This window comes from Microcaecilia unicolor, chromosome 3 (assembly GCF_901765095.1).
Source record: "Microcaecilia unicolor chromosome 3, aMicUni1.1, whole genome shotgun sequence".
Taxonomy (NCBI): Eukaryota; Metazoa; Chordata; class Amphibia; order Gymnophiona; family Siphonopidae; genus Microcaecilia; species Microcaecilia unicolor.
This window is the reverse complement of record NC_044033.1, coordinates 236,016,661-236,040,995: the sequence shown is the minus strand read 5'-3', so window position 1 is coordinate 236,040,995 and position 24,335 is coordinate 236,016,661. Positions and strand designations below refer to the sequence as shown.

The window sequence follows — 24,335 nt, the reverse complement described above, 5'->3', positions numbered from 1 at the left end:
GTCCCTGCTCAACAAGAGCCTATAATCTAATTAGGACAGACAAACAGGAAAAACAAGAGATAAGGGAATATTAAAGTGAGGATTATAAAATAAGGGTTCTGAACAAGTGAATAAAGGTTAGGAGTTACAAGCAGTTTAAAAGGAGTTAAAAGAGAGGATCTGGAATTCCCCTTGAAGCTCTGGTGAAAAAAAGAAGAGAAATCAGGGCTCCAAGTCTCTTTAAACCTGGATGTCATTGTGGTGTGTGTGTGTGTGTGTGTGTGTGTGGGGGGGGGGGGGGGGGGGGGTGACCTGTCAATACTTGGGCTGCCTGGCAATCCCTTATGAAAACTGCTGGGGGGAGGGACAGCAGAAGGAAGGAAAGAAAGAAAGAAAGAAAGAAGTGTGCCAATACTCTGAAACAGGGAGGTACAGTTAATATAATCATGAAGGTGAAAAGTTAACATAGATTTCTGCATTAAACCAAGCTGATATGCACTATATTTTTTAATATTAATCAAATTATTTAAATTTCAACATGGAAGTCAGTATTATTAAAATATAAAAACCAGACTGAATCAGTGTTAACATACAGACTGTAAAGCATGTTAATTCTGTATTAATATCAAAGTGAGGACTAAACTTACTAAAAAGGCCCCTCAGTATTCAGCCTTCATGAATAAATGACATTATCTCACTTGATCTTTTTGTAAGTTTGCTTCTTCCACCAGTTGCATGCTGTCTCGCACTCTTGCACAGCCTCATATCTCTCTTCTTCCAGACATGAACACTTTGCTTGAAGCTCCCCGACTTGTTTTTCCAACTCGTTCTTTCTTTTCCTAATTGCTCCGCATCTTGGGCAGCTACACGTAGCCTTTTTTCCAGCACCCAGCCTTTAAAAAAAAAAACAAAATCTGCGAAGCGCCTCGCGTTGGCTCTGCACTGTTGTACAGCAAAAATTGCCTCGTCGCGTCGTCGGCCTTTCTTTCACTGTGTCCCGCCCTCGCGGAAATAGGAAGTTACATCAGAGGGTGGGACACAGTGAAAGAAAGGCCAACGACGCGACGAGGCAATTTTTGCTGTACAACAGTGCAGAGCCAACGCGAGGCGCTTCGCCGATTTTGGTTTTTTTTTTAAAGGCTGGGTGCTGGAGAAGAGGGTCATCTCGTCTGACAGTGGAAGGAGCTGATGCGGACCACCCCTCCCTTCAGTATGAGCATGTTGTCTGGGCGGGCCTGGAGGGAAAGTGGGTGGGCCTGGGCCCATCCAGGCCCACCCGTGGCTACGCCCCTGGTTTTAATTATTACAAAAGCCTTGTAGTTAAATATGGGAAAGATGAGGTGCAGGATGGTAGTAATAGGGATCAGATGTGCAGCTATTCAAGGTGCTGGATTTCCAAGGAAGGAACCCACTAGATTGTCCTGGAGAGATGCCTTGTAATTAGTCACGCTCTAACAGGAATCTCAGATGTATGCAAGGCAGTAAAGACACAATAACTGCAGGGTCGCAGAGAGGGAGGGCAGGGGGGACAAAATTCCCGGGCCTCCAAGGGGGGCCTGGCGCCGGGGTCAGACCACCGGCGCTGCAGTCCCCGGTCTCACCTGCCTGCCCTCGGCTCCGTCGACAGCCCCCCTCTATCTGACACCGGGCCCCCTGCATTAAAATCGGCAGCACCTTAGATCCGTTTGAAAAGGCAGATCACTTCCCTTCAGGCCCTCCCTGTGTCCCGCCTTCTCGGAAACCGTAAGTTACATCAGACGAGGGCAGGACACAGTGAGGGGAGGCCCGAAGGAAAGCGAACTGTCTTTCCAAACGAGCTGAGGCGCTGCCGATTTTAATGCAGGGGGCTCAGTGGTGGACGAAGGGAGGCTGTTGACGGAGCCAAGGGCAGGCAGGTGAGACTGTGGACTGCAGCGCCGGTGGCCTGGGAGCGGGGCGGCGGCGGCGGGGGGCGGCCTCGCTCGGGCCCGGTTTAGTTTCTCGGTGGCCCTGAATAACTGTGCAGAGTGTATGGGCTTTTTTCATCTTTTTCTGTTATCTTCACCTGTATTACAATATTGTGTTATACTGTGATCCACAAAAGCATGCCAATCAAATTAATATTTGTCTTTAAGTTAATGAAGACAAAGGATCCATAAGGTTATATTTAAAAGAAACAATCTATATTTCAAGATAAATGAAGCTGTCAAGAGCAGATATCCCTTAGGGATGAACCTCTGAGCATCAGGGCCCAACAGAGACCACATAATATCCTCACAGGCATTGGAGCTCAGCTAGAAATAGAGTGGTCACCTCTCAATATACATTAAATTATGCAAGCTTTTGTTATCCTTTTTGTGTGTATATGCACAGGTCTACTTCACTGCAATTTAATACTTAATGTTTTCTGCCCATCATTCAAATATTTAGTTAGATAGCACCATCAGGAACCATACAGCATCCCACACCATGCCCAGCTGTTACATTTGGAGTGGGAAGAGTGAACGTTATCACAGTAGAAGCTGTTTCACAGCACTAAAAATGGAAGCTCATCTGTTTCTGATTGTGTTGATGCTTTGTGACATCCTGTGGAAGACGGCTGAGTGTCAGTGCACACTTGGAAACTACCTTTCAACAGAGCTACGACCAGGCTACCAGAGGGATGGGTACATCATGATTGGGGGACTTGTAACTGTAGAAATCTCTTATCCATTTCATCATCCATCCTTCACAACTCTTCCTTCATTTGATGGACATACCTAGTAAGTAGAATTATGGCTCAGTTCTTACATTAGACAGGCTTGTTTTTTTTTTTTTCGTTAGTCACTGGCATGAACTGCAAATATAACCTGATTACAAGTTACCAATTCTCTCACATTAAGTATGAGTATTTTCCGTTGAAAAGTACCCTGGGGAAAAAGGACCTGCTAAGAATTTCATCTCTTTATCGATAAATATTTTCCCCATAAAATCATTGTAAAAATACACAACTGGATATGATGTTGTCTCTCTCAATATCTCATATCTTTAGAGCAGATAAAGTGTATTTTTCCATGTGTGTACTTCTTCCAATGAACAGATTGAAAAGTTTTCAGACAGCTTCAGATCCTGGGTAAACGTATTGTGAAAAGTGACCTCCCAGTGTTTTTCCAAAGCATGTTTTCATTTTGTTGCTATTTACTATTGAACTACTTTAAATATCCACGATACTCTACAAGAAAGAAATAAAAAATCACATCTTTTCTTTTTTGAGGTTCTCACCTTCTTAATTCCTTTGACATCCTTTTAAAATTCAGCTTTTCATTTTTTTGAAAATACTACTTGTTTGTACCTTATTCATAGCATATAAGTATGTGAAAACTTGCATTATATCTTCCTTTTGCTTTTCTTCTTATGTCGAGTGTGTCTTTATCTCCTTCAGCCCCTCTGTGTGTGACTTATTCTTCAGACAATACACCATTTTGCTTACTTTTGTATGAATTACCTCCATCCTTACTTTCCTTTAGTGCAGAAACTTGACAGCACATAACAAGTGAAGTGTTTGCCTGTATATCCCATGAAACTAAAAACACAGTATCTGTGCATTAAGATTTAGGGAAGTTATTCATGTGAACAGATTATTCAGGCACTGATTTAGTAACCAGAGGGTTTTCCTGTGAACTGTCTGCTATTTTCCACAAAAGTCAAGTAGAGTTACCCATAAAAATAAATTGGATTACAAACTTTTGTATGAAATTTTAAATTAGTCAACTTCATTGAAGTTTAGTGGTCTTCTCCCACCTCATCTCCTCTTCCTCCTTGTTCTTACCCCTTCCTTTCTCTTCTTCCTCTTATGACCTCCCCCTTCCTTTCTCCTTGCCCTCTGGGACACATCTTCACGTGTGGCTGATGTGAATTTCTAGTTGTTCCAACATGACTCTGGCCTCTTTTTTGTTGCTGGGGATTGGGGATTTCTACCTGTACTTCCAAGCATGCAATCTCCCCTGATACCACTTCCTCATCCATCCTCCTTTGGTTCCTATATAATCTTGGGAGGAGAGTTTATTTTCAAAACAGAAAAATGTCCAAAAGTGTCACAAAGCACCATTTGGATGGATTTTTTTCTCTAAATATCCAAATCGTTAAAAAAACCTGTTTTGCGGACATCTATCTATGCATTTCATCTGTAGTGTGTCCAAATAACAAGGGGGTGTCTAAGAGGTGTTTTAAAATTGAAATTAGGGTGTGCGTAATACTTGGATGTTTTATAACATAAAACCAAAACATCTAGGGTGAAATTTTCAACTATTTTGGTCTAGACCTGTTTTTTTTATGAACAAGACACAAAAATGTGCCCTAAATGACCAGATGACCACTGGGCTCAGGGATTACCCCTCCCCTTACTACCCTAGAGGTCACTGACCCCCTCCCACTAATTAAAAAATATGAATAAAAATAGTACCAGCTTCTATGACAGCCTTAGATGATATAGCATGGTCCATCAGAGCAGCATACAGGTCCAAGGAGTAGTGTGGTTGGTGGTGGATGAAGTACACTGTAGACAAGAGGCCCAGGCCTATACCTCATACTACCTGTTATACTTGTGGTGGAAACTGTGAGCCCTCCAAACCTCACTAGAAACCTACTCTACCCATATATACGTGACCCCTTCACTCATAATGGCTATTGTACATAAGTACATAAGCACTGCCATGCTGGGAAAAGACCAAAGGTCCATCAAGCCCAGCACTTTGTCTCCGACAGCAGCCAATCCAGGCCCCAAGAACCTGGCAAAAATCCCAAATTTAATAATGATCAATGGACTTTTCCTTCAGGAATCTGTCCAGACCCCCTTTAAACTCAGCAAGGCCAGTTGCTGTCACTACCTTTCCGGCAATGAGTTCCAGAGTCTAACTACGCGCTAAGTAAAGAAAAACTTTCTCCTATTTGTTTTAAACCTACCACATTCTAATTTCATCTTGTGTCCCCTGGTTCTATTATTGTTAGAAAGTGTAAACAAACGCTTCACATCTGTCCGCTCTACCCCACTCATTAATTTGTAGACCTCTATCATATCACCCCTCAGCCGCCTTTTCTCCAGGCTAAAGAGTCCTAGCCGTCTTAACCTCTCCTCATAGGGTAGTTGGCCCATCCCTTTTATCATTTTTGTCGACCTTCTCTGCACCTTCTCCAATTCCTTTATATCTTTTTTGAGATGAGGCGACCAGAACTGAACACAATACTCCAGGTGCGGTCGCACCATGGAGCGATATAAATGCATTATAAAATCCGCATGCTTGTGTTCCATCCCTTTTCTAATAATACTCAGCATTTTGTTCGCCTTCTTAGCCGCCGCATCACATTGAGCTGAAGATTTCAATGTCCTATCCACGATGACTCCCAGTGATGTACAGTTGGGAGTAGTGGGTTTTAGGTGGGTTTTATAGGGCTCAGCAGACAAGGTAAGGGAGCAATGATGAGATGTATATCTGGGAGCATTTATATGAAGTCCACTGCATTGCCCCCTGGGGTGCCCATTTGCTCTCCTGTCATATCTGAGGAGCCAGTCTACTCAAAATGTTGGCCCCTCCTACATCCCAGTGGCATGATTTTGTCAATTTTTAACTTGTGCATTTTTTTTGAAAATTGCCTAAAAAGATAAATGCATAAAGACAAAACTTTGTTAGAAACAGTTTATTAGGAAAAGAAGGCAGATTTTTATCTTTTTTAAAAAATGAGTTTTCTCTTATTTGGAGTTGGTACGTTTAGCTCAAAACATCCAAAGTAGCAGGAGATTTCGGCATTAACAATACATTATCACCACATATAATTAAACTACTACGTATATTGATCCAAGTGGCTATAAAATTGATATGTCAAAACTGGAAAGATTTTACAAAGTTAACCTACGAAATGTGGTGGAACTCAGTATGTCTAACAGCTAAATACGAAAAAGTAGAACCCAGCTAAGTAATTAATGTACAGGTACTTTACAAACATTGGCATTAATACTATAACATCTGATATGCATGCATACTTCATATGAATATACATATATGTATATATTGTAAAAAGTCTCTGGTTGGCTCAGTCTGGGGAAGGCCCCCACACCACCGGCCCCGAGCTTTCCTTTTCTTTCTTCAGCAGGCCTTCTAGGTTTTTCAGACCAAAAACCCCTCAATATATTCAGGCTGTTCAAGACCCAGTATATTTACCGCCCAGCTTGACTCAGTACCATTACCTATAACCTGGCAGTACTAAACCCAGGCCAATTACAGCCCGGCTTTTCTTAATCCAAGGTAACCAGGTGGGTCAAACCCCCCCCCCCCCCCCCCCAGTCCACATACAGCCAGGCTTTTCTTAATGCAGTTCCCAATATAGCCAGGCTGTTCAAAACACAGTCCCAATTACAACCAGGCTTTTCTCCCCTCAGTTCAATATAGCCAGGTTGTTCAAAACACAGTCCCAATTACAACCTGGCTTTTCTCCCCTCAGTTCAATATAGCCAGGCTGTTCAAAACACAGTCCCAATTACAACCAGGCTTTTCTCCCCTCAGTCCAATATAGCCAGGTTGTTCAAAACACAGTCCCAATTACAACCAGGCTTTTCTCAACTCAGTTCCATATAGCCAGGCTGTTCAAAACACAGTCCCAATTACAACCAGGCTTTGCGCGGGCTCAAAGCCTCGGGTCCCACCCTCATGGTCAGCCTTACTCTTCTGACCTCCTCCCGCTTGACCCGGGCATTCCCACTATACCTCCTGCTCTGGCTGCCTCAGAGCCAAGAATTCCATCGGTTCTTCTGATACCGCCCCGTGCTCCTCTTGCTCCATGGCCTCCTCCTCCTCCTCCTCTTCTCTCACTGGGGCCCAGTCCATTTTCTCCTCCCCCAACCCTTTTCCAGCTGCTCTCCCTTTCCCTCATTAGCCGGGCTAGGCTGCTTTTCTTTCCCCCCCCCCACCGGTTCAGCCACCGCCTCCACCAGGGTGGTGACTCAGCTTTTCCCCTTTTCTGGCAGCCCTCTTCTGGAGCTTCTTGGTTCTGCACTCTATTTCTCCTTACCCTGGGTTCTCCTGGGGCTTTCTGGGAGTTGTAGTTTCTTATTTGTATGTCCCTCTTGGGCAAACCCGGAGCCCCCCTAGGGTCTTCCCTCCTACCCTCCAGCTCTCCTTTCCCCTGTATGAAGCTGGGATTCCTCTCTACCCTTTTCCTTCCTTCATACTCCTTACATACCCCCCCCTTAAGATGTCACTCCCCCACTCTTTTCCCTTTTCCTCCTTATCCTCTCCTACCCGGGATAGGGCATCCACATTTCCCAAACATCTCCCAGGACGATGCTCCACTGTGTACTGGAAGGGTTGCAGTGCTAAGTACCAGCGCATTAGCCTTCCATTATTATTTTTCATTAAATTCAGCCATTTCAATGGAGCATGGTCCGTTACTAGCTTAAAAGGCCTCCCCTCGAGATAGACCGTACACTCTTGTACTGCCCATCTTATAGCTAAACATTCCTTCTCTATGGTAGAGTAATGGTCCTCATGAGGTAGGAGTTTACGGCTTAGATACAGTACCGGATGTTCGGCCCCTTCATGTTCCTGAGACAGTACTGCCCCTAGCCCCCTCCCCAAGGCATCGGTTTGCAGAATAAAAGGTTTTTCAAAATCTACAGCTTTCAACACCGGTTCCTGGCACAAGGCCTTTTGCATCTGCTCTAAGGCCCTCAACTCCACCTCCCCCCACCTCAGATGATCTGGATTCTTACCCTTCAACATGTCTGTTAATGGAGTGGCCATTTCGGAAAAGTGAGGGATGAATCTCCTGTAATACCCCACCATACCCAGGAAACTACGCAATTGTTTCTTTCTGTTGGGTCTGGGAAATTCTTGGATGCTTTTAACTTTATTCAGTAAGGGTCGCACCTCCCCCCGTCCCACGTTATACCCTAAATACTTCACCCTATACTGGGCAAAGTAACATTTCTTTGGGTTCAGTGTGAGTCCGGCCTCCTTAAAAGATTGCAGCACCGCCCCTACATGTTTCAAATGGGTGTTCCAGTCCTCACTGTGTATTACCACATCATCCATATATGCCGCAGCATATGTCTGATGTGGTCTGAGGACCCGGTCAAGCAATCTTTGGTAGCTTGCCGCCGCCGAGTTAAGGCCAAATGGCAGCCTTTTGAATTGGTACAAGCCTATGGGGGTACTAAAGGCCGTCTTGGCTTGAGCTTCCGGAGAAAGGGGAATCTGCCAGTATCCTTTTGTTAAATCTAAGGTCGTAAGATACTGGGCTGACCCCAACTGATCCACCAACTCCTCAATATAAGGCATAGGATAGGCATCCGTCTGAGAGATAGTATTTAGTTGGCGGAAATCAATACAAAACCTCCACTCCCCTTCTGGCTTTGGTACTAATACCACTGGGCTTGACCAGGGACTATGGGATTCCTCAATTACCCCAAAATTTAACATTTCCTGCACTTGTTTAATGACTTCCCTCTTTTTCATTGGGGAGAGTCTATAGGGCTTTTGCCGTACTATCTTCCCCCGTTCCGTTACAATCTCATGCTCTACTAGGTGGGTATTCCCCGGGCAGGCCGTCAAAACATCTTTAAAGCGTTCTAAAAGCCTTCCTATCTCCTTGTTCTGTCCCTGGGGTAGCTGGGGGTTAACTCCGGGCTCACCCGGCTTGAAAATCTCCCGTATTTGAGGCCCTAACTCCTCTCCTTCTTTTTCTTCCTCCCGAGTTTGAAACCCTACCCTAGCTACCCAAGGTTTCATAAGATTAACGTGAAAAATCTGAACCCGACCCCTCTCATTTGCCACCTCATACGTGAGGGGGCCGAGTCTCCTCCTCACCACCCAAGGTCCCTTCCACCTAGAGGCGAACCTATGTGGATCTTCCGATATTAGGATAAGGACCCTATCCCCGGATGCAAACTCCTTTCCCGAGTCCCTCTATCGTAATACCCCTTTTGTTGTTCCTGGCTCTGTTCCAGCCGATCCTGGGCATATTCCTGTATCCTATCCAATCGGCTCCTCAGATCCCGTAAATATTCAACCACAGACTGATCGGTGGTTTCGGGAGGCACCCAATGCTCATGTACGATATCTAACATACCCCTGGGTCTCCTACCAAACATTAACTCATAAGGTGAAACTCCTAACGAGTCTTGCACCTTCTCCCGGTATGCATATAGCACAAATGGCAAAAACTGGTCCCACCCGGTCCTATCCTCTCCTAAGGCTTTTTTTAAGCATACCCTTTAAGGTCCTGTTAAAGCGTTCCACCATCCCATTGGTTTGAGGATGGTAAGCTGCCGTGCGCACATGTTTTATCCCAAATGCCTCCCACACTTGCCTTAAGGTCTGGGACATAAAATTGGACCCCCGGTCGGTCAAGACTTCTTGGGGAAACCCGACCTCACAAAATATTTTTATGAGTTCCCTGGCAATACCCTTCGCCGAAATGTTCCTTAAGGGCAGGGCCCATGGATACCTGGTGGCCATGTCCATAACTACTAAGACATAGAGGAACCCTCTCTGTGACCTAGTTACCGGCCCCACAATATCCATGGCTATCCTCCTCCCCGGTTGCTCTACCCTCGGAAGAGGCTTTAACGGAGCTTTAGGAGGGAATCTGTCCGATACCTTTTGACAGTTGGGGCAGGATTTGCAGTACTTCTCCACCTCCCCATAAACCCCTGGCCAATAAAACCTCGCCAATATTTGAGACAGGGTGGCCTGGGAACCCTTATGTCCGCCCAGAGGATGATCATGGGCCAGCCTTACCACCAAAGGACGAAAAGCCCGGGGGACCACTAGCTGTCTCCCTCCTCCCGAGTTTTCCCAGCTTGGCACCCTTCGATATAATATGTTCCCTTCTATCAGGAACCCCGGAGCTACCTGTCCCTCCCCCTGGCGCGCCCTTTCCCATGCATACTCTAAAGTAGGGTCAGTGGCCTGCTCCCTATGAAATTGGGGAAACTGCTCTCTTAATTCTTTCGGAGCCACCGGCAGGTAACTCTCCCTCTGTACCCTCTGAAAAGCCTCCCTTCGCTCTTTCTGTTCTTTTTTTTTCAGCGCTTTTCTTTTTTTTTTTCGGCCCGGCTCGGCCACGACCTCCCCCTGAAAAGGAAAAACACCCCCTATGCCTTCCTCTTCTCCATCCGCCTCGCGGTGAGACTGAGCTCTGGTAGTGACCAACACTTTTCTCTCGCCCATACACTCTCTAAACGGGGGCCAATCCCTCCCCAAAATCATATCCTGGGGCAATCGGGGTAGAACGGCCATGGCTAGCTCTATCTCCCCGGTGGGCCCCTGTAAGATGACCCGTTGGAGCGCATAACGTGTCTTGGCCCCGTGAATACATTGTATGGACACCCCTCCATCATAGGTATCCCTACCCGGGGTCCTCCTCTTTCGTATTTGCTGCCACAGCCTCCTAGAGATCATGGATTGGTCGGCCCCAGAGTCTAGCAGGGCTGTGATGGGCAGTCCCTCCACCTTAACCTGAGTTAGGTATCGGGGCCTAAACCCTTGAGCCACCTGAGAGATCCACCCCTCCCGCCACTGGCAATCTTTTTTGAAATGTCCTGCCTTACCACACTTAAAACACCCCTTGCTCCCAAAAGGAGTAGCAGTTCTACTTGGGCCGGCGTCTAGACCTGTCTTTTTACTCCCTGCTGGGGTCTCCGGCTTAACTAGGGAACTTTTTTGCTCCCCTTTTTCTAACACCCGAGCCTTGCCTCCCTCCCGCTCTGGTCCACCCCACTGCTGGGCTTTTAGGTAACACTCCAACCCCGAGGTCACCCCCTCTACCGTCTTACATCCCCTCTTTATTAATTCTGCCCTAATCTCGCCTGGCAGACCTTGGAGGAATTGCTCCACTACCAGTTCTTGCAGTACCTCGTGCAGGGTGTGTTGCTCGGGCTCTAACCATTTTTTCACTAAATCCATTAGCTTATTTGCTACCGCTTTAGGGGGGGTCCCCTTTTCCCATTTAGTGGCTCTAAACTTACGCCTGTAAGCTTGTGTACTGAGTCCATATCTGTCCTTAATAGCTTCTTTCAACCTTCCACAGTTGGCAGCCTCTCCAGGAGACAAATCCCTAAAGGCTGCCAACGCCTCCCCTGACAAGGAAGGCACCAATCTCATGGCCCACTGCTCCTGTGGCCACCCAGCCGCCCCAGCCACCCTCTCAAATGCAGTCAAAAAATCGTCCACATTATCCTGCTCGGACAATTTCCCCCAGTTAAGTGAATGCATGGAGACTTGTCCTACCGCACCGCTCCCTCCAGGCCCCTGTCCATTCGCTCCGGGGTCCCCCTCTCGAGCAGCACTAGCACCTCTCTGGAAAAAGTCTTGTAGCATGTTTAGTACTGGTTGCTGCTGATCCCAGGCCGCCATCAAGGAGTCCTCGACTATTTTTGCTGTCAGCTCCTGCTGTTTTTGGAACTGAAGAGTCATCCACCCAAAGATCTCCTTGGGGTCCATCCTGGCACTGGAATCGGCACCTGGGAAAAAAACAACAGAAAACCACCTCCAAGGGCGATTACCCCACTTATGTTGGACTCTTTCTCTGCTCCCTCTACCCCTCCCCCCAAGTTGGCCCGCTTACCGGAACCCAAGACGGGTCTGCGCCTTTCTCAGTGTGGGCTCCCTCGGGTGCTTTTCGTCTAGGCTGGTAGCGGCCTCCTCTAGCGCCAGGTCCTGCTTCCAATCCCACCACTGCCACCACTTGTAAAAAGTCTCTGGTTGGCTCAGTCTGGGGAAGGCCCCCACACCACCGGCCCCGAGCTTTCCTTTTCTTTCTTCAGCAGGCCTTCTAGGTTTTTCAGACAAAAAACCCCTCAATATATTCAGGCTGTTCAAGACCCAGTATATTTACCGACCAGCTTGACTCAGTACCATTACCTATAACCTGGCAGTACTAAACCCAGGCCAATTACAGCCCGGCTTTTCTTAATCCAAGGTAACCAGGTGGGTCAAACCCCCCCCCCCCCCCCCCCAGTCCACATACAGCCAGGCTTTTCTTAATGCAGTTCCCAATATAGCCAGGCTGTTCAAAACACAGTCCCAATTACAACCCGGCTTTTTCCAACACAGTTCAATATATCCAGGCTGTTCAAACCACAGTCCCAATTACAACCAGGCTTTTCTCCCCTCAGTTCAATATAGCCAGGCTGTTCAAACACAGTCCCAATTACAACCAGGCTTTTCTCCACTCAGTTCAATATAGCCAGGCTGTTCAAAACACAGCCCCAATTACAACCAGGCTTTTTCCAACTCAGTTCAATATAGCTAGGTTGTTCAAAACACAGTCCCAATTACAACCAGGCTTTTCTCCCCTCAGTTCAATATAGCCAGGTTGTTCAAAACACAGTCCCAATTACAACCTGGCTTTTCTCCCCTCAGTTCAATATAGCCAGGCTGTTCAAAACACAGTCCCAATTACAACCAGGCTTTTCTCCCCTCAGTCCAATATAGCCAGGTTGTTCAAAACACAGTCCCAATTACAACCAGGCTTTTCTCAACTCAGTTCCATATAGCCAGGCTGTTCAAAACACAGTCCCAATTACAACCAGGCTTTGCGCGGGCTCAAAGCCTCGGGTCCCACCCTCATGGTCAGCCTTACTCTCCTGACCTCCTCCCGCTTGACCCGGGCATTCCCACTATACTTCCTGCTCTGGCTGCCTCAGAGCCAAGAATTCCATCGGTTCTTCTGATACCGCCCCGTGCTCCTCTTGCTCCATGGCCTCCTCCTCCTCCTCCTCTTCTCTCACTGGGGCCCAGTCCATTTTCTCCTCCCCCCAACCCTTTTCCAGCTGCTCTCCCTTTCCCTCATTAGCCGGGCTAGGCTGCTTTTCTTTCCCCCCCCACCGGTTCAGCTACCGCCTCCACCAGGGTGGTGACTCAGCTTTTCCCCTTTTCTGGCAGCCCTCTTCTGGAGCTTCTTGGTTCTGCACTCTATTTCTCCTTACCCTGGGTTCTCCTGGGGCTTTCTGGGAGTTGTAGTTTCTTATTTGTATGTCCCTCTTGGGCAAACCCGGAGCCCCCCTAGGGTCTTCCCTCCTACCCTCCAGCTCTCCTTTCCCCTGTATGAAGCTGGGATTCCTCTCTACCCTTTTCCTTCCTTCATACTCCTTACAATATACAGTATATAGTCAGAGTACATTGACCTTTCTGTTAACTGTTATTGTCATTGGTACTAAATTTACAATATGTTATAAAATCAATAAAAAACTGATTGAACTAAAAAAAAAATAAACCATCCAAAGTCTGACTCATATGAACTATCGAAAATGCCCCTCCATATTGTTGGTTCAGATGCATATGTATAGGCAGAGAGAGAGAGAGAGAGAGAGGTGCTAGAGTCTAGTGAATATGGGTGTGTGAATGAGGGTACAATGTGCATTTACTTGCTATGACCTGATTCATGGCTAGAATAGAAAAAATATTAGAAATACAATTAATTTGTGGTGAACCTGGAGCATGCACGCTTTGGTCTTTGTCATCAGACCAATATGTAAAGCTTGTTACAAACAATGCTTCAAACCCTTATCCTAAACCTATTTTACTCTTGTCTAACACTAATGTATGTGATTCTGTATCTTATAGTTTGATGCTAATTTCATATTAAATGACATTTATTTCCTTAAAGTCCTGTACTATTGAAGTATTATAACTTCCTGGCCTTTGTGTCTGCGGTGGAGGAGATTAACAACAGCTCGGAGCTCTTACCCAACCTTACACTGGGGTTCCACATTTATGACCCTTATAACAACTTATTACTAATGTATACAGCTGCCATGAGCATATTTTCAGGAATGGACACTGAGATCCCAAATTACATCTGCAAAACATCTGGACCACTGGCTGCTGTTATTGAAGGTCTTCCAGCTGAGCTTTCGAGCCAGTTTTCCAGCCTTTCTAAGATATACCACTATCCACAGGTCAGGGAGCATCTTTGATTTCACTTCATTCACTCTTCTATAAACCTTCCTTAAAGAACATCAACCTTTAGCAAAATTAAACCAAATTATTATCCTCTCACCCTTAACTGTGACAAACTAGAATTTAGATGATGATTCGGAGACAAAAGTTTGTAAAATGAACTACATGGTTCAAACTTTAAGACCAATGTGATTAATATGTATGATGTATAATTTGAACTCATGAGTATAAAATTATTCTCAGTATAATAAGAAGTCTGAGAGGGAAATTTGTTGCAAGTTTCATTATAACTAATTTATTTTCCTGAATGAAACAAATCAACGTATCAGGTTGCATGATTCTACTTCTTGGAAACTGTCACGTGGGCAAGCTTGTGTGGTCTGGATCCCATTTATGGCAATTGGTTTAGGATGGGCTAGAGAGGGCTTGATAGAAATTCCAGTAATTTGGAATGTAAGAACAGGGCCAGACAGACTTTACTGTTGATATACCAAAAATGACAAAGTGGGTTTTGAAGGCAACTTCTGTACGTGGAACCTAAGAACAGGGTTGGGCTAACTTCTATGGTCTGTGTCACAGAAATGCCAAGAGAGACAATAATCAAGTATATCATATTCATTTTTTTTGTATAATCAGGAGTTGATAATGAATGTCATTTTTGGGCAGACTGGATGGACCATTCAGGTCTTTTTCTGCCATTATTAGTATTTTACTATACTACTGGCTTTATCATGTCACCTGTTTTCTCCTCCACTCTTTACAGTAGAATTAGGCTGTAAGTAGTTGATATATGAATAAAATGTGATCTTTTCATGATAAAGGTGATGATAAATTCCATCTTTTATTTTCAGCAGATTAGTTACACCTCAGGGAATCTTGTCATGAGCGACAAGGTTGAGTTTCCTTATTTCTACAGAACTGTACCTAGTGATCTGCACCTCTGTGCTGGGATAGTCAAACTACTGAAGCATTTTGGCTGGACCTGGGTCAGCATAATTGCATCTAGGGATGAGAACAGCATGAGGGCTGTGCAGATCCTGAGAGAAGGGATTGAGCAGAGTGGAGGTTGCATTGAATTCATAGAAACCTTTAGTCAGTCCAATACTCTGCTGTTTCAAGATATGAAAAATATTTCTGAGATCATCCATAAATCTTCAACTAAAGTGATTATTTTGTATTGTAATAAAGACTTCACAGAGGCTGTAAGTTATACATCCATTTGGGAAGCACCTGGAAAGGTCTGGATCATCACAGCTGAAATGGAATTTTTCTTGCCCTCATACTTTATTGATAGAAAAAATACTTTAGCTTTCACCGTGGGAAAGAAAATTATTCCAAATTTTCACAAATTTCTCCGTGAGGTTAATCCTTCAATGTTTCCAAATGATTCATTCATAGAGATGTGGTGGAGGGACCTGTGTAACAACAAGTGCCTCAAAAGCATCCAAAGATCCTGCAGCAATGTTAAAACATCTGCCTACATCATACACTGTGACATCATAAACTCTGGGGACAGCTACAATGTATACAATGCTGTGTACAGCCTGGCATATGCACTGCATGACATGATCACTTCTAGATCTGGAAATACTACCATATGGAGTGGAGAAAGTGAGAGCTGTTCTGATGTTTTGCCATGGAAGGTAATATCCTATGTTAGAGGAATGTTATAGTCAGAAAGAAGAGATGCTATATGTTTGCACAGTATGAAAGGGAAGCAGGATGCAGTGAAGTCTGTATATTCACACAGATGCTGCATGTCAAACATCATGGACATGCAGCTAATTGCAAAAAGTAAAGCATGGTTCTTTTATTTTTCAAGCTAGTAAATTGTAGAATTATATACCTGTACAAATTAAATTTGGATGATTTCTAGCTATATACAATTCCGTAATGGTTTGAAGACTTATCTTTTTAATAAGTATTTGAATGAATAATTTTGTAGGGTTTTCTTATTTCTATATGTGTTTTTTTGAAATTATGTAACCCGAATAGATTCTGTATTGATATTAGTGGGATATAAATACCTTGAATAGAATGAAATAGAGATATTATCTTAGAAATGTAAACAATCTAATAAGATGGCATTAAATCACCAGTTTGTTTCATGTTTTGCCTGCTCAGTTGTCATGTCCCCTACCTCAACGCAAGCGGTGTCCTCGGGCTATGCGGGGCAGTGGCGTAGCCAGAAGTCAATTTTTGGGTGGGCCAACAGGTTGGATGGGTGGACACTAGACAGTGGTGTGCTGGTAAATGTTTTAACAACAGGCTCTCTCCCCGGTCCACCTGTGCACCCCCCGTCCAACTGTGCACCTCCCTTCAAAATTGCAGAGCTGGCTATAGCCGGGGAGAGAGCCTGGGGGGGGGGGGGGGGGGGCAATGCATTACTCTCTCCAGGAAAAAAAAAGTTAAATGATCCCAGGTTCCAATTTAATTCATGTTTAATGTGGGATAAAATGCCATAAATAAGTAAATAAATATAAACTTTTAATGCTGAGCACCTGATTCTCAAAGTGGACATATTCCAAACACTATAATGAAGATAAAATGATTTTTTTCTACCTTTGTTGTCTGGTGACTGTTTTTCTGATCATGCTGGCCCAGTATCCGATTTTGCTGCTATCTGTCCTCTTAACTCCGTTTCCAGGGCTTCCTTTCCATTTATTTCTTTACTTTCCTCCTTTCTTCTTCATTTCTTGCTCTATATCCATAAGTAAAAGCTGGGTCCTCCGCAGACTTGACTGTCCAGTGGATCCAGCTTCTGCCTATTTTCTTCATCCATGTGCAGTTTTTCTCCTCTCTTCCTTTTCCCTCATCTCATCTCCTTCCTCACTCTTCCATCCCCTCCATCCATGTCCAGCATTTCTTCTCTCTCCCTTACCTCTCTTCCATCCATGTCCAGCAACCCTCCTCTCCCCTGTCCTTCCCTCCATCCATGTCCAGCAACCCTCCTCTCCCCTGCCCTCCCCTTCATACACCCATGTCCAGCAACCTTCCTATCTCCTCTTTCCTCCCCTCCATCCAGCATGTCCAGCAACTCTCCTCTCCCCTCCAGCCATCCATACCTAGCAATTCTTTTCTCTCCCCTGCCCCCCTCTATCCATCCATACCCAGCAATTCTCTTCTCTCTCCCCTTGTTCCCTCCATCCATCCATACCCAGCAATTCTCTTCCCTCCCCTGCCCCCCTCCATTCATCCATACCCAGCAATTCTCCTCTCCGCCCTGCCCTTATCCATCCATATCCAGAAATTCTGTTCTTGCCCCTTCCCTCCTCTATCCATCTATACCATACCCAGCAATTCTCCTCTCTGCCCTGCCCCTATCCAGCCATACCCAGCAATTCTGTTCTTGCCCCTTCCCCCCTCTATCCATCTATACCATACCCAGCAATTCTCTTTTCTCCCCTGTCCCCTCCCTCCAGCCATCAGCGATTCTCCTCTCGCCCCTCCCACTCCCATCCATGTCCTGCGATTCCACCTGCCCGCCCGGAGCCCTCTTCTCCCCCCCAAAAAATTTACAGTGCAGGCTGAGCTCCGTTCACGCATCTGCCTCCCTCACTCTCATGGCAGCACTTCCCAAATGCTGCCTACCGCCGCCACGATCACAGGATTTACCTCCCTCCGTCTCAGCAGCAGCGGTTGCGAATCATACATGCTGCCTCCTTCTAACTCTATTTTTTTGCCTGCTGGAGAGAAAATTGTTGGTAGGGACCATTTGGTTTATAGCTCAGCAGATTCTGCCGCTTCCGGGTTAGAAGGAGGCAGCGTGTATGATTCGCTACCGCTGCTGCTGAGACGGAGGGAGGTAAATCCTGCGATCGTGGCGGCGGTGGGCAGCGTTTGGGAAACACTGCCGTGAGAGTGAGGGAGGCAGATGCGGGAACGGAGCTCAGCCTGCTCCCTCCGCTCCGCTGCCTCCACTGCTGGGTGGGCCTGAACCAAACCTGGTGGGCACCCGTGGCTACGCCCCTGGTGCGGGGATCCCATCGACACGCACACTTGACTGGCACTGCCCTGAGCCATGTTTGTGCAGTCCTTCTCTGGGTTTGTTCAGAGTGGTGGTTGCAGGCTCCTTGATTGCTTTGCTTCCATGCACCTGGGTCTGCTCTCCCTCTGCCTGGCTTCCCTTGCTTCTCTCCTATTGGTCTTCTAGTTCCTCCTTCCCCTGCTCTTGTCCTATGGCTGTGCTCCTTCTCCCTGCTGGTTCCTGCTGATGTCAGACGCCAGCACTTTATTAGCAGAGCTCTTCCTGGACTCCATATATCGGCTTAAACTTTGGTATGTGTTACTTGCTCTATAGTTTGCTTCTTATCTACTTGTCCCTTGTTGCTGACTTTGCTTGTACCTGGATTACTCTCTTGCCTGTTGTTTGCCTATTGACATTGCCTGTTCCTGGATTACTCCCCTGCCTGCTGCCTGCCTATTGACTTTGCCAGTACCTGGTTCACTCTCTTGCCTGCTGCCTGCCTGGCTGATACATTCCCCACCCCGCTTCCAGCTCCGTCTCGTAAGTCCTGCGGGCCGCCTGCACCTAGGGGCTCAACCTTTGGGAAATGGCAGTCAGCGCAGGTGAAACCCGGGGTTGTTTGGCCGCCAAGCAGAACCTGGTCTGAGTACCGGGCTCAGCAGCACTCTACTTGGTACAAAAACTCACCAGTCTGACATCAGTGATGTTAAGTTGAATAACTATGTGTGCATGATCTGATAGTGGGATACTTTCAATACTGGAGTGGCATGTTTTATCTAAAAAGGAGCTGGATATAAAAAAATAATCTATTCTGGAATATGAATTGTGTGGTAGGGAATAAAATGGGTAATACCTCAAATTATTATGCATAAGGTGCCAAGCATCTTGTTCATGCAGCTGTATCATTACATCACGTAGAGGTGACCAAGCCTTAGATTTTTTTGGAAGGATAAACAGATTTTCTATCGATCTCAGGATTTTGAATTAAATTAAAATTTTCCCCTATTCACTTTCAGTAGATATTACATCAACAGCAGTGTGAAAGAAATCAGGAATATCAGAATTAGGAGCATGTATGTTCATTATGATGAAGGGGTTGCCCCTGATAGTGACTACTCTATTTTTTTGCCTGCTGGAGAGAAAATTGTTGGTAGGGACCATTTGGTGTATAGCTCAGCAGATTCTGCCACATTTAAATCCTGAAAGAGTATAAAATCTGGTGACAATTTAGACACAGATAATGATTTTTTTTAATGGGGTTGTTCAGTCTAACATTCAGTGAAATGAAGGTGACAACCATTAATATAAAATATTATTGAGGATAACTCCACTCAGTTGTGTAGTTCTATAGAAAAATATGGGATATGATAGAAAAGCATACCTTAGCAGTTGAGAATATGAAAGAATATTTGTTAAAAATATAACAACATGCAATGAAGCAACATACAATGTATAAAGCATTAATTGATGAGACCAAGTGAGAAACAGCCACCTGAGACAGACCTCTATTAGATGGAATGACAGTGAAATAAATTCTTAATTAACATAACAATTACAATCTTAACATTTTAGTTGAATGAGTGAATATGAATATTGGAAGAATTAATAATGGAGCATATTTGCACTCATATTAAATTATAATAATTATAACATAATTGTGAATAGCACCTCATAATAATAAAGCAATTATAGTTGCAATGTATACTCTCCATTTACTAAGCTACATTAACAGCTACCACTCGGCAATGCCAACACAGCCCATTCAAAGTGAATGGGCTGTGTCGGCATTAGAACACCGCCAGCTACTAGCATGGCTTAGTAAACAGGAGGGTTAGATAGTTAATGAGATGTAGCATTATATAATATAATATAGAATGACAAATATAAACTATGCAATTAAACTTAGTGGGGAACCATAAAAATTCAGAGGAATCTATTTTAATTATATTTTTGGAAAAGTTATTCCTGATATCCTAGGTCTTCAATTTATTAAGGATTTTGAGCTGAACTGGGTACACTTTGTTTTTGTTTTTTTAAATGTATATTTATTCATGTCAATACGGTAGGTGCTTGCATAAGTTTACATATAGGTTTGTTTCAGTACATAGATCATCACCAGTTATAAACAAGTGTTACCCAGTCACCAGGAATATCGCAAACACGTATTGACTTTTATGTTTCTCACTCAACGAACCCAGCCAGTCTCTCTCTTGGCCCCTATCCACTACTCCAGTCATACCCACTTACTTACTTACATACGTGTATAATTACAAGGATCAACAGGCATTCCATCGTGCATTCATCCTCTCTCTTTCCCATTCATTTCCCTGCCCTCCCATCCCTCCTGCCCTCCCCGTCAGTTTGCAGTGTTTGAGAGTTGTGTTGGTTCAATATCTCAAGAAGTCGCTGCCAGACCGTTGCATACTGTCTGTGATTCACACTCAAGGCTCGTGCATAGGACTTACGTTCGAATTTAGCCACCTTGGTCACTCTTGAAACCCAGCATGCAAAAGGAACAGGCTCCTCAGATGTCCAGAACCGCAAGATCGCTTTTTTGGCCACCAAGGTTGTTATGTAGGGGAAACGCCTTTGAGGCTGTGCCAACCCCTGTGACATCAGGAGTGACTGCTCCCCCAGGAGCAGTGTGGCATAAGACCACTCCAGGGTGCATCGGCATGCCTGATTAAGTACAGGGAATATTCTGTTCCAAATATCTAGTTTGGGACACTCGAGAAAGGCATGCAGGAGTGTCCCATAGCCTTTTTGGCATCTCAGACATTGATAGGATCCCCACATTTTCATCTGGGCCCCCTTCGCCCTCAAAATATATGCTCTATGTATGATTTTGTATTGTGTCTCTTGCAGATCCGCCGACTTGACCATCTCATATAATGTGGCAAACAGTGTGCTGAACTGTAAGTTTGAGTATTGGGTACCCAGATCAGTATTCCATCTCTGTATGACGGTGTCAATGATGCTCTATGGGCCTAATCATTTCAATACTTTATACCAGGTAGTCAATCTATTTCCCTCATTTGTCATGTTCGTGATTATGGGGTCACCCGCCCCGTATGTCCCCTTCTCCCCATGTTTTGTTCTCACTTGCTGCCAGTAGTGTCTAGCCTGCAAATATGATAACATGTATCCATTTTGAAGGCCCCATTTCTCTTTTACTTGTGCAAAGGATAGGAACTGGTCTGTACCTGGCGCAAGCATTTTCCCCATACTAATGCATCCCATTTTCACCCACTCGCAGAAGGGTGAGGGGCCCATACCAGGCTGGAAGTCCTCATTGCCCTCCAAAAGCAAGAAGGGTGATGCATTTGGGCTTCGTTGTTGCCGAGTTCTCCACCAGCACCAGGCCGCCCATATTGGTGCCAGGAAGCTTAGCTGCATATTATGTGGGGTGCCTAGCCCAGCAGGTGTGTGCAGGAGATTTATAAAAGAGTATGGCGCACTCTATCCCTCCAGCCATCCCTGGGGTGTGAACTGATGGGTCCCCGTAATGCCCTCTGAAACAATCCTCATTAATGCTGCCACATTGTACAGCCGTAAGTCGGGGAGGTTGAGTCCACCCCCCTTCTTATCCAAGGCCAATTTGGGATGCCCTATGCGTGCCCCTCGTCCCCTCCATGGAAAGGAGCATATTATGGACCTAAACAGTATTTCATCTTTCCTTTTAATCCAGATTGGGATAGCCTGTAATGGGTATAGTAATTTGGTCACCATCTTCGTCAAAGCCACTCTACTGAACAAGGATATTGGGAGATTTTTCCACCTGAAACACAATTTCCGTATTTTATCTATCGGTTCTAGGATGTTGCATCTATACATCTCTGCATGTCGGATGCTAAGGAAGATCCCCAGATAGCGTATAGGGTGCTTTACCGGAGGGATGGGCATGTCTTGAAGTCTAGGGTCTGGGAATCCCCTCCCAGTGGGAGGAGTTCCGATTTATCACAGTTAACCCGAAGTCCGGAGATATCCCCAAATTCCTTTACTAGGGTAAGCGCCTTCGGGAGGTGTGTTGTGGCATCCTTAAGATAGAGCAGTATATCATCTGCGAAAAGGTTAATATGGATATCCTACCTTCCCACCCGGTCCTTCTATTTGATCGCTTTGGCGGATTTTAGCAGCTAGGGGTTCAATGGCCAGAAGAAATAGGATAGGCGATAGAGGACATCTCTGTCTCATCCCTCGTTGTAGATCGAAGCTCTTTGTCAATTTATTGTTTATCATTAACTACGCCTGTGCGCGGGTATAGAGAGCCCCGACCCATGCCAGAATTGTGCCCTGGAGCCCGTATTTCCCCATAACCCACACTGCCATGATATACTATCGAATGCTTTCTCCATGTCTAGGCCCGCGATGGCTTCTAGTCCCCCCTCCCCCCAAATGTGTGTATTGCCGCCAATGCACATATGAGGTTCATGGAGGCGTACCGGCCGGGTACAAAGCCCACCTGGTTCTCGTGTACAATGGATGGGAGAAAGGCGTTCAGTCGGTGAACCAGAATGACTGCCAACAGTTTGACATCTTGGTTAAGGAGAGATATGGGTTGATAGGAACCCACCTGTGATGCGTCTTTCCCTGGCTTAGACAATAAAACGATGTGGGACAGATTTTGGTGTTGCCCCATCTCATCCTGTCCCACCGCATTGTATATGTTACTCAGGGGTTGTGCTATGAGATCGGCTAAAATATGATAGTATTCAGGCCCGAACCCAACAGGGCCTGGGACTTTAGTAAGCTTCAGCTGTTTAATGCCAAATCTGACCTCTTTTGTTGTTATTGGCCTATTTAGTGCCTGTACCTGTTCGACCTTTAGCCATGGCAGATGCAAATCTTTGAAAAATTCATCCCTCTTGTGTTCATCTAATTCCCTTTCTTTGTATAGAGAGCTGAAATATTGGACAAACTGGGCCATAATTCGGTGTTCTGAGGTGTATTGCCTACCTGCTCCATCTTTAATAGATGTGACAATTTGCCTCTACCTATACGGTCTTACCATGTTAGCCAGTAACTTCCCTGCCTTACTTCCCCACTGGAATAGTTTGTATCGCTAATAATATATATCCCTCTCAGCCCTAATACTCAGCAAATTATTAATCTGCCTTCTAACCTCCATCATGTTTTGCTTCAGGGCCCCATCTAGTCTGGAGACATGATGCCTCCTGAGAGCCTGGTAGTCCTGTGATAGCCTTAACAGTTCTGCCTCCTGTAGTTTTTTCTTTCTCGATGTGTAGGCTAGTATATGTCCCCTTAATACCGCCTTGGATGCTTCCCAGTATGTCACAAATCCCACATCCGTTGTGTCATTAGTGAAATGGTATTCTACCCATTTTTCTCTCAAATAGGTTTTGAACTGGGTATCATTATATAGCGCGGGCGAGAATTTCCAGACACTATCCATTGGGTCTCTCACAAATGATAGGCGAAGCATGATTGTTGAGTGATCAGATAGGGAATTATCTATGATTTGCCCCTCTCGCGCCACAGGGAAGAGTGACTGTGATATTACTACTACTACTACTTATCACTTCTATAGCGCTACAAGGCATATGCAGCGCTGTACACCATACACAAAAGGACAGTCCCTGCTAGAAAGTAGTCTAGTCTAGAGTATGCGTTATGAGGGTGAGAGTAGAAGGTGTAATCTGCATCTTGTGGGTGCAAAGTCCTCCATATGTCCACCAACCCCAGTTGAGTTAGCAAAAAATTGATTCCTTTGCTCTCCTGATCTCGACTCCCTCTTTTTGCTGGCTTACAGTCGATTGTGGGGTTTGCAAGAGTATTTAAGTCTCCTCCCAAAATAAGCTGATAATCCAGATGGGGTATCAGTTTAGCTACTATGTCTGAGAAGAATCCATGATTATATGTGTTAGGGCCGTAAACATTGCACAAGTTAAGCTTCCAGCCCCAGAGCTCTCCCAGCAGGATAATGTATCTTCCCTCTTTGTCTTGAATTATTTTGTGAGTGTGGAAGGGGAGCTGCTTATGTAGTAGTATAGCCACACCTCGTTGTCTATTATGAGGAGGATACCACTTCTCCTACCAATCCCCGTTTCAGTTTATGATGTTCAGTAGTGGACAAATAAATTTACTGGAGGTAGGCTATATCCATATTTCTAGATTTCAACCACGTTAGTATTTTTGTGCATTAGACCGGCGAGTGTATGCCATCCACATTGAATGACACCAGTTTCAAGTTAACCATAACCAACATGCATCCTAATGATGTACAAGCTGACTTTGTTTGCCATCCAGCAGGTCTCCCAGCTAAACCTACTAGATTGTCCCTTATGTCCTCTAATACCCTGCAACCTTGCACAACAGCCACCTCTCCCTGCTTCTGTCTGATCTCGTTTCCTCCCCTGCAAACTCCTTCCCCCCTCCTCATCAGCCCTCCCTCCCCTTAGAGCCCCACCCTCCACCCACTCATCCATCTCATTCACACCTCCCCTGCCCCCTCCCTC

At 45.3% G+C, this 24,335-nt stretch overlaps 1 protein-coding gene across 1 annotated transcript in view; it reads left to right on the top strand.

Annotated features, from left to right (window-relative positions):
- The first annotated feature begins 2,427 nt into the window (after positions 1 to 2,427).
- LOC115464453 (vomeronasal type-2 receptor 26-like) overlaps positions 2,428 to 24,335 on the top strand; it is a 69,366-nt gene continuing 47,458 nt past the window's right edge. Inside the window, exons 1-3 of the mRNA XM_030194833.1 lie at positions 2,428 to 2,720; positions 13,600 to 13,891; positions 14,747 to 15,535. Of these exons, the coding sequence (XP_030050693.1) occupies positions 2,428 to 2,720; positions 13,600 to 13,891; positions 14,747 to 15,535 (1,374 nt within the window). The remainder of the gene's footprint in view (positions 2,721 to 13,599; positions 13,892 to 14,746; positions 15,536 to 24,335) is intronic.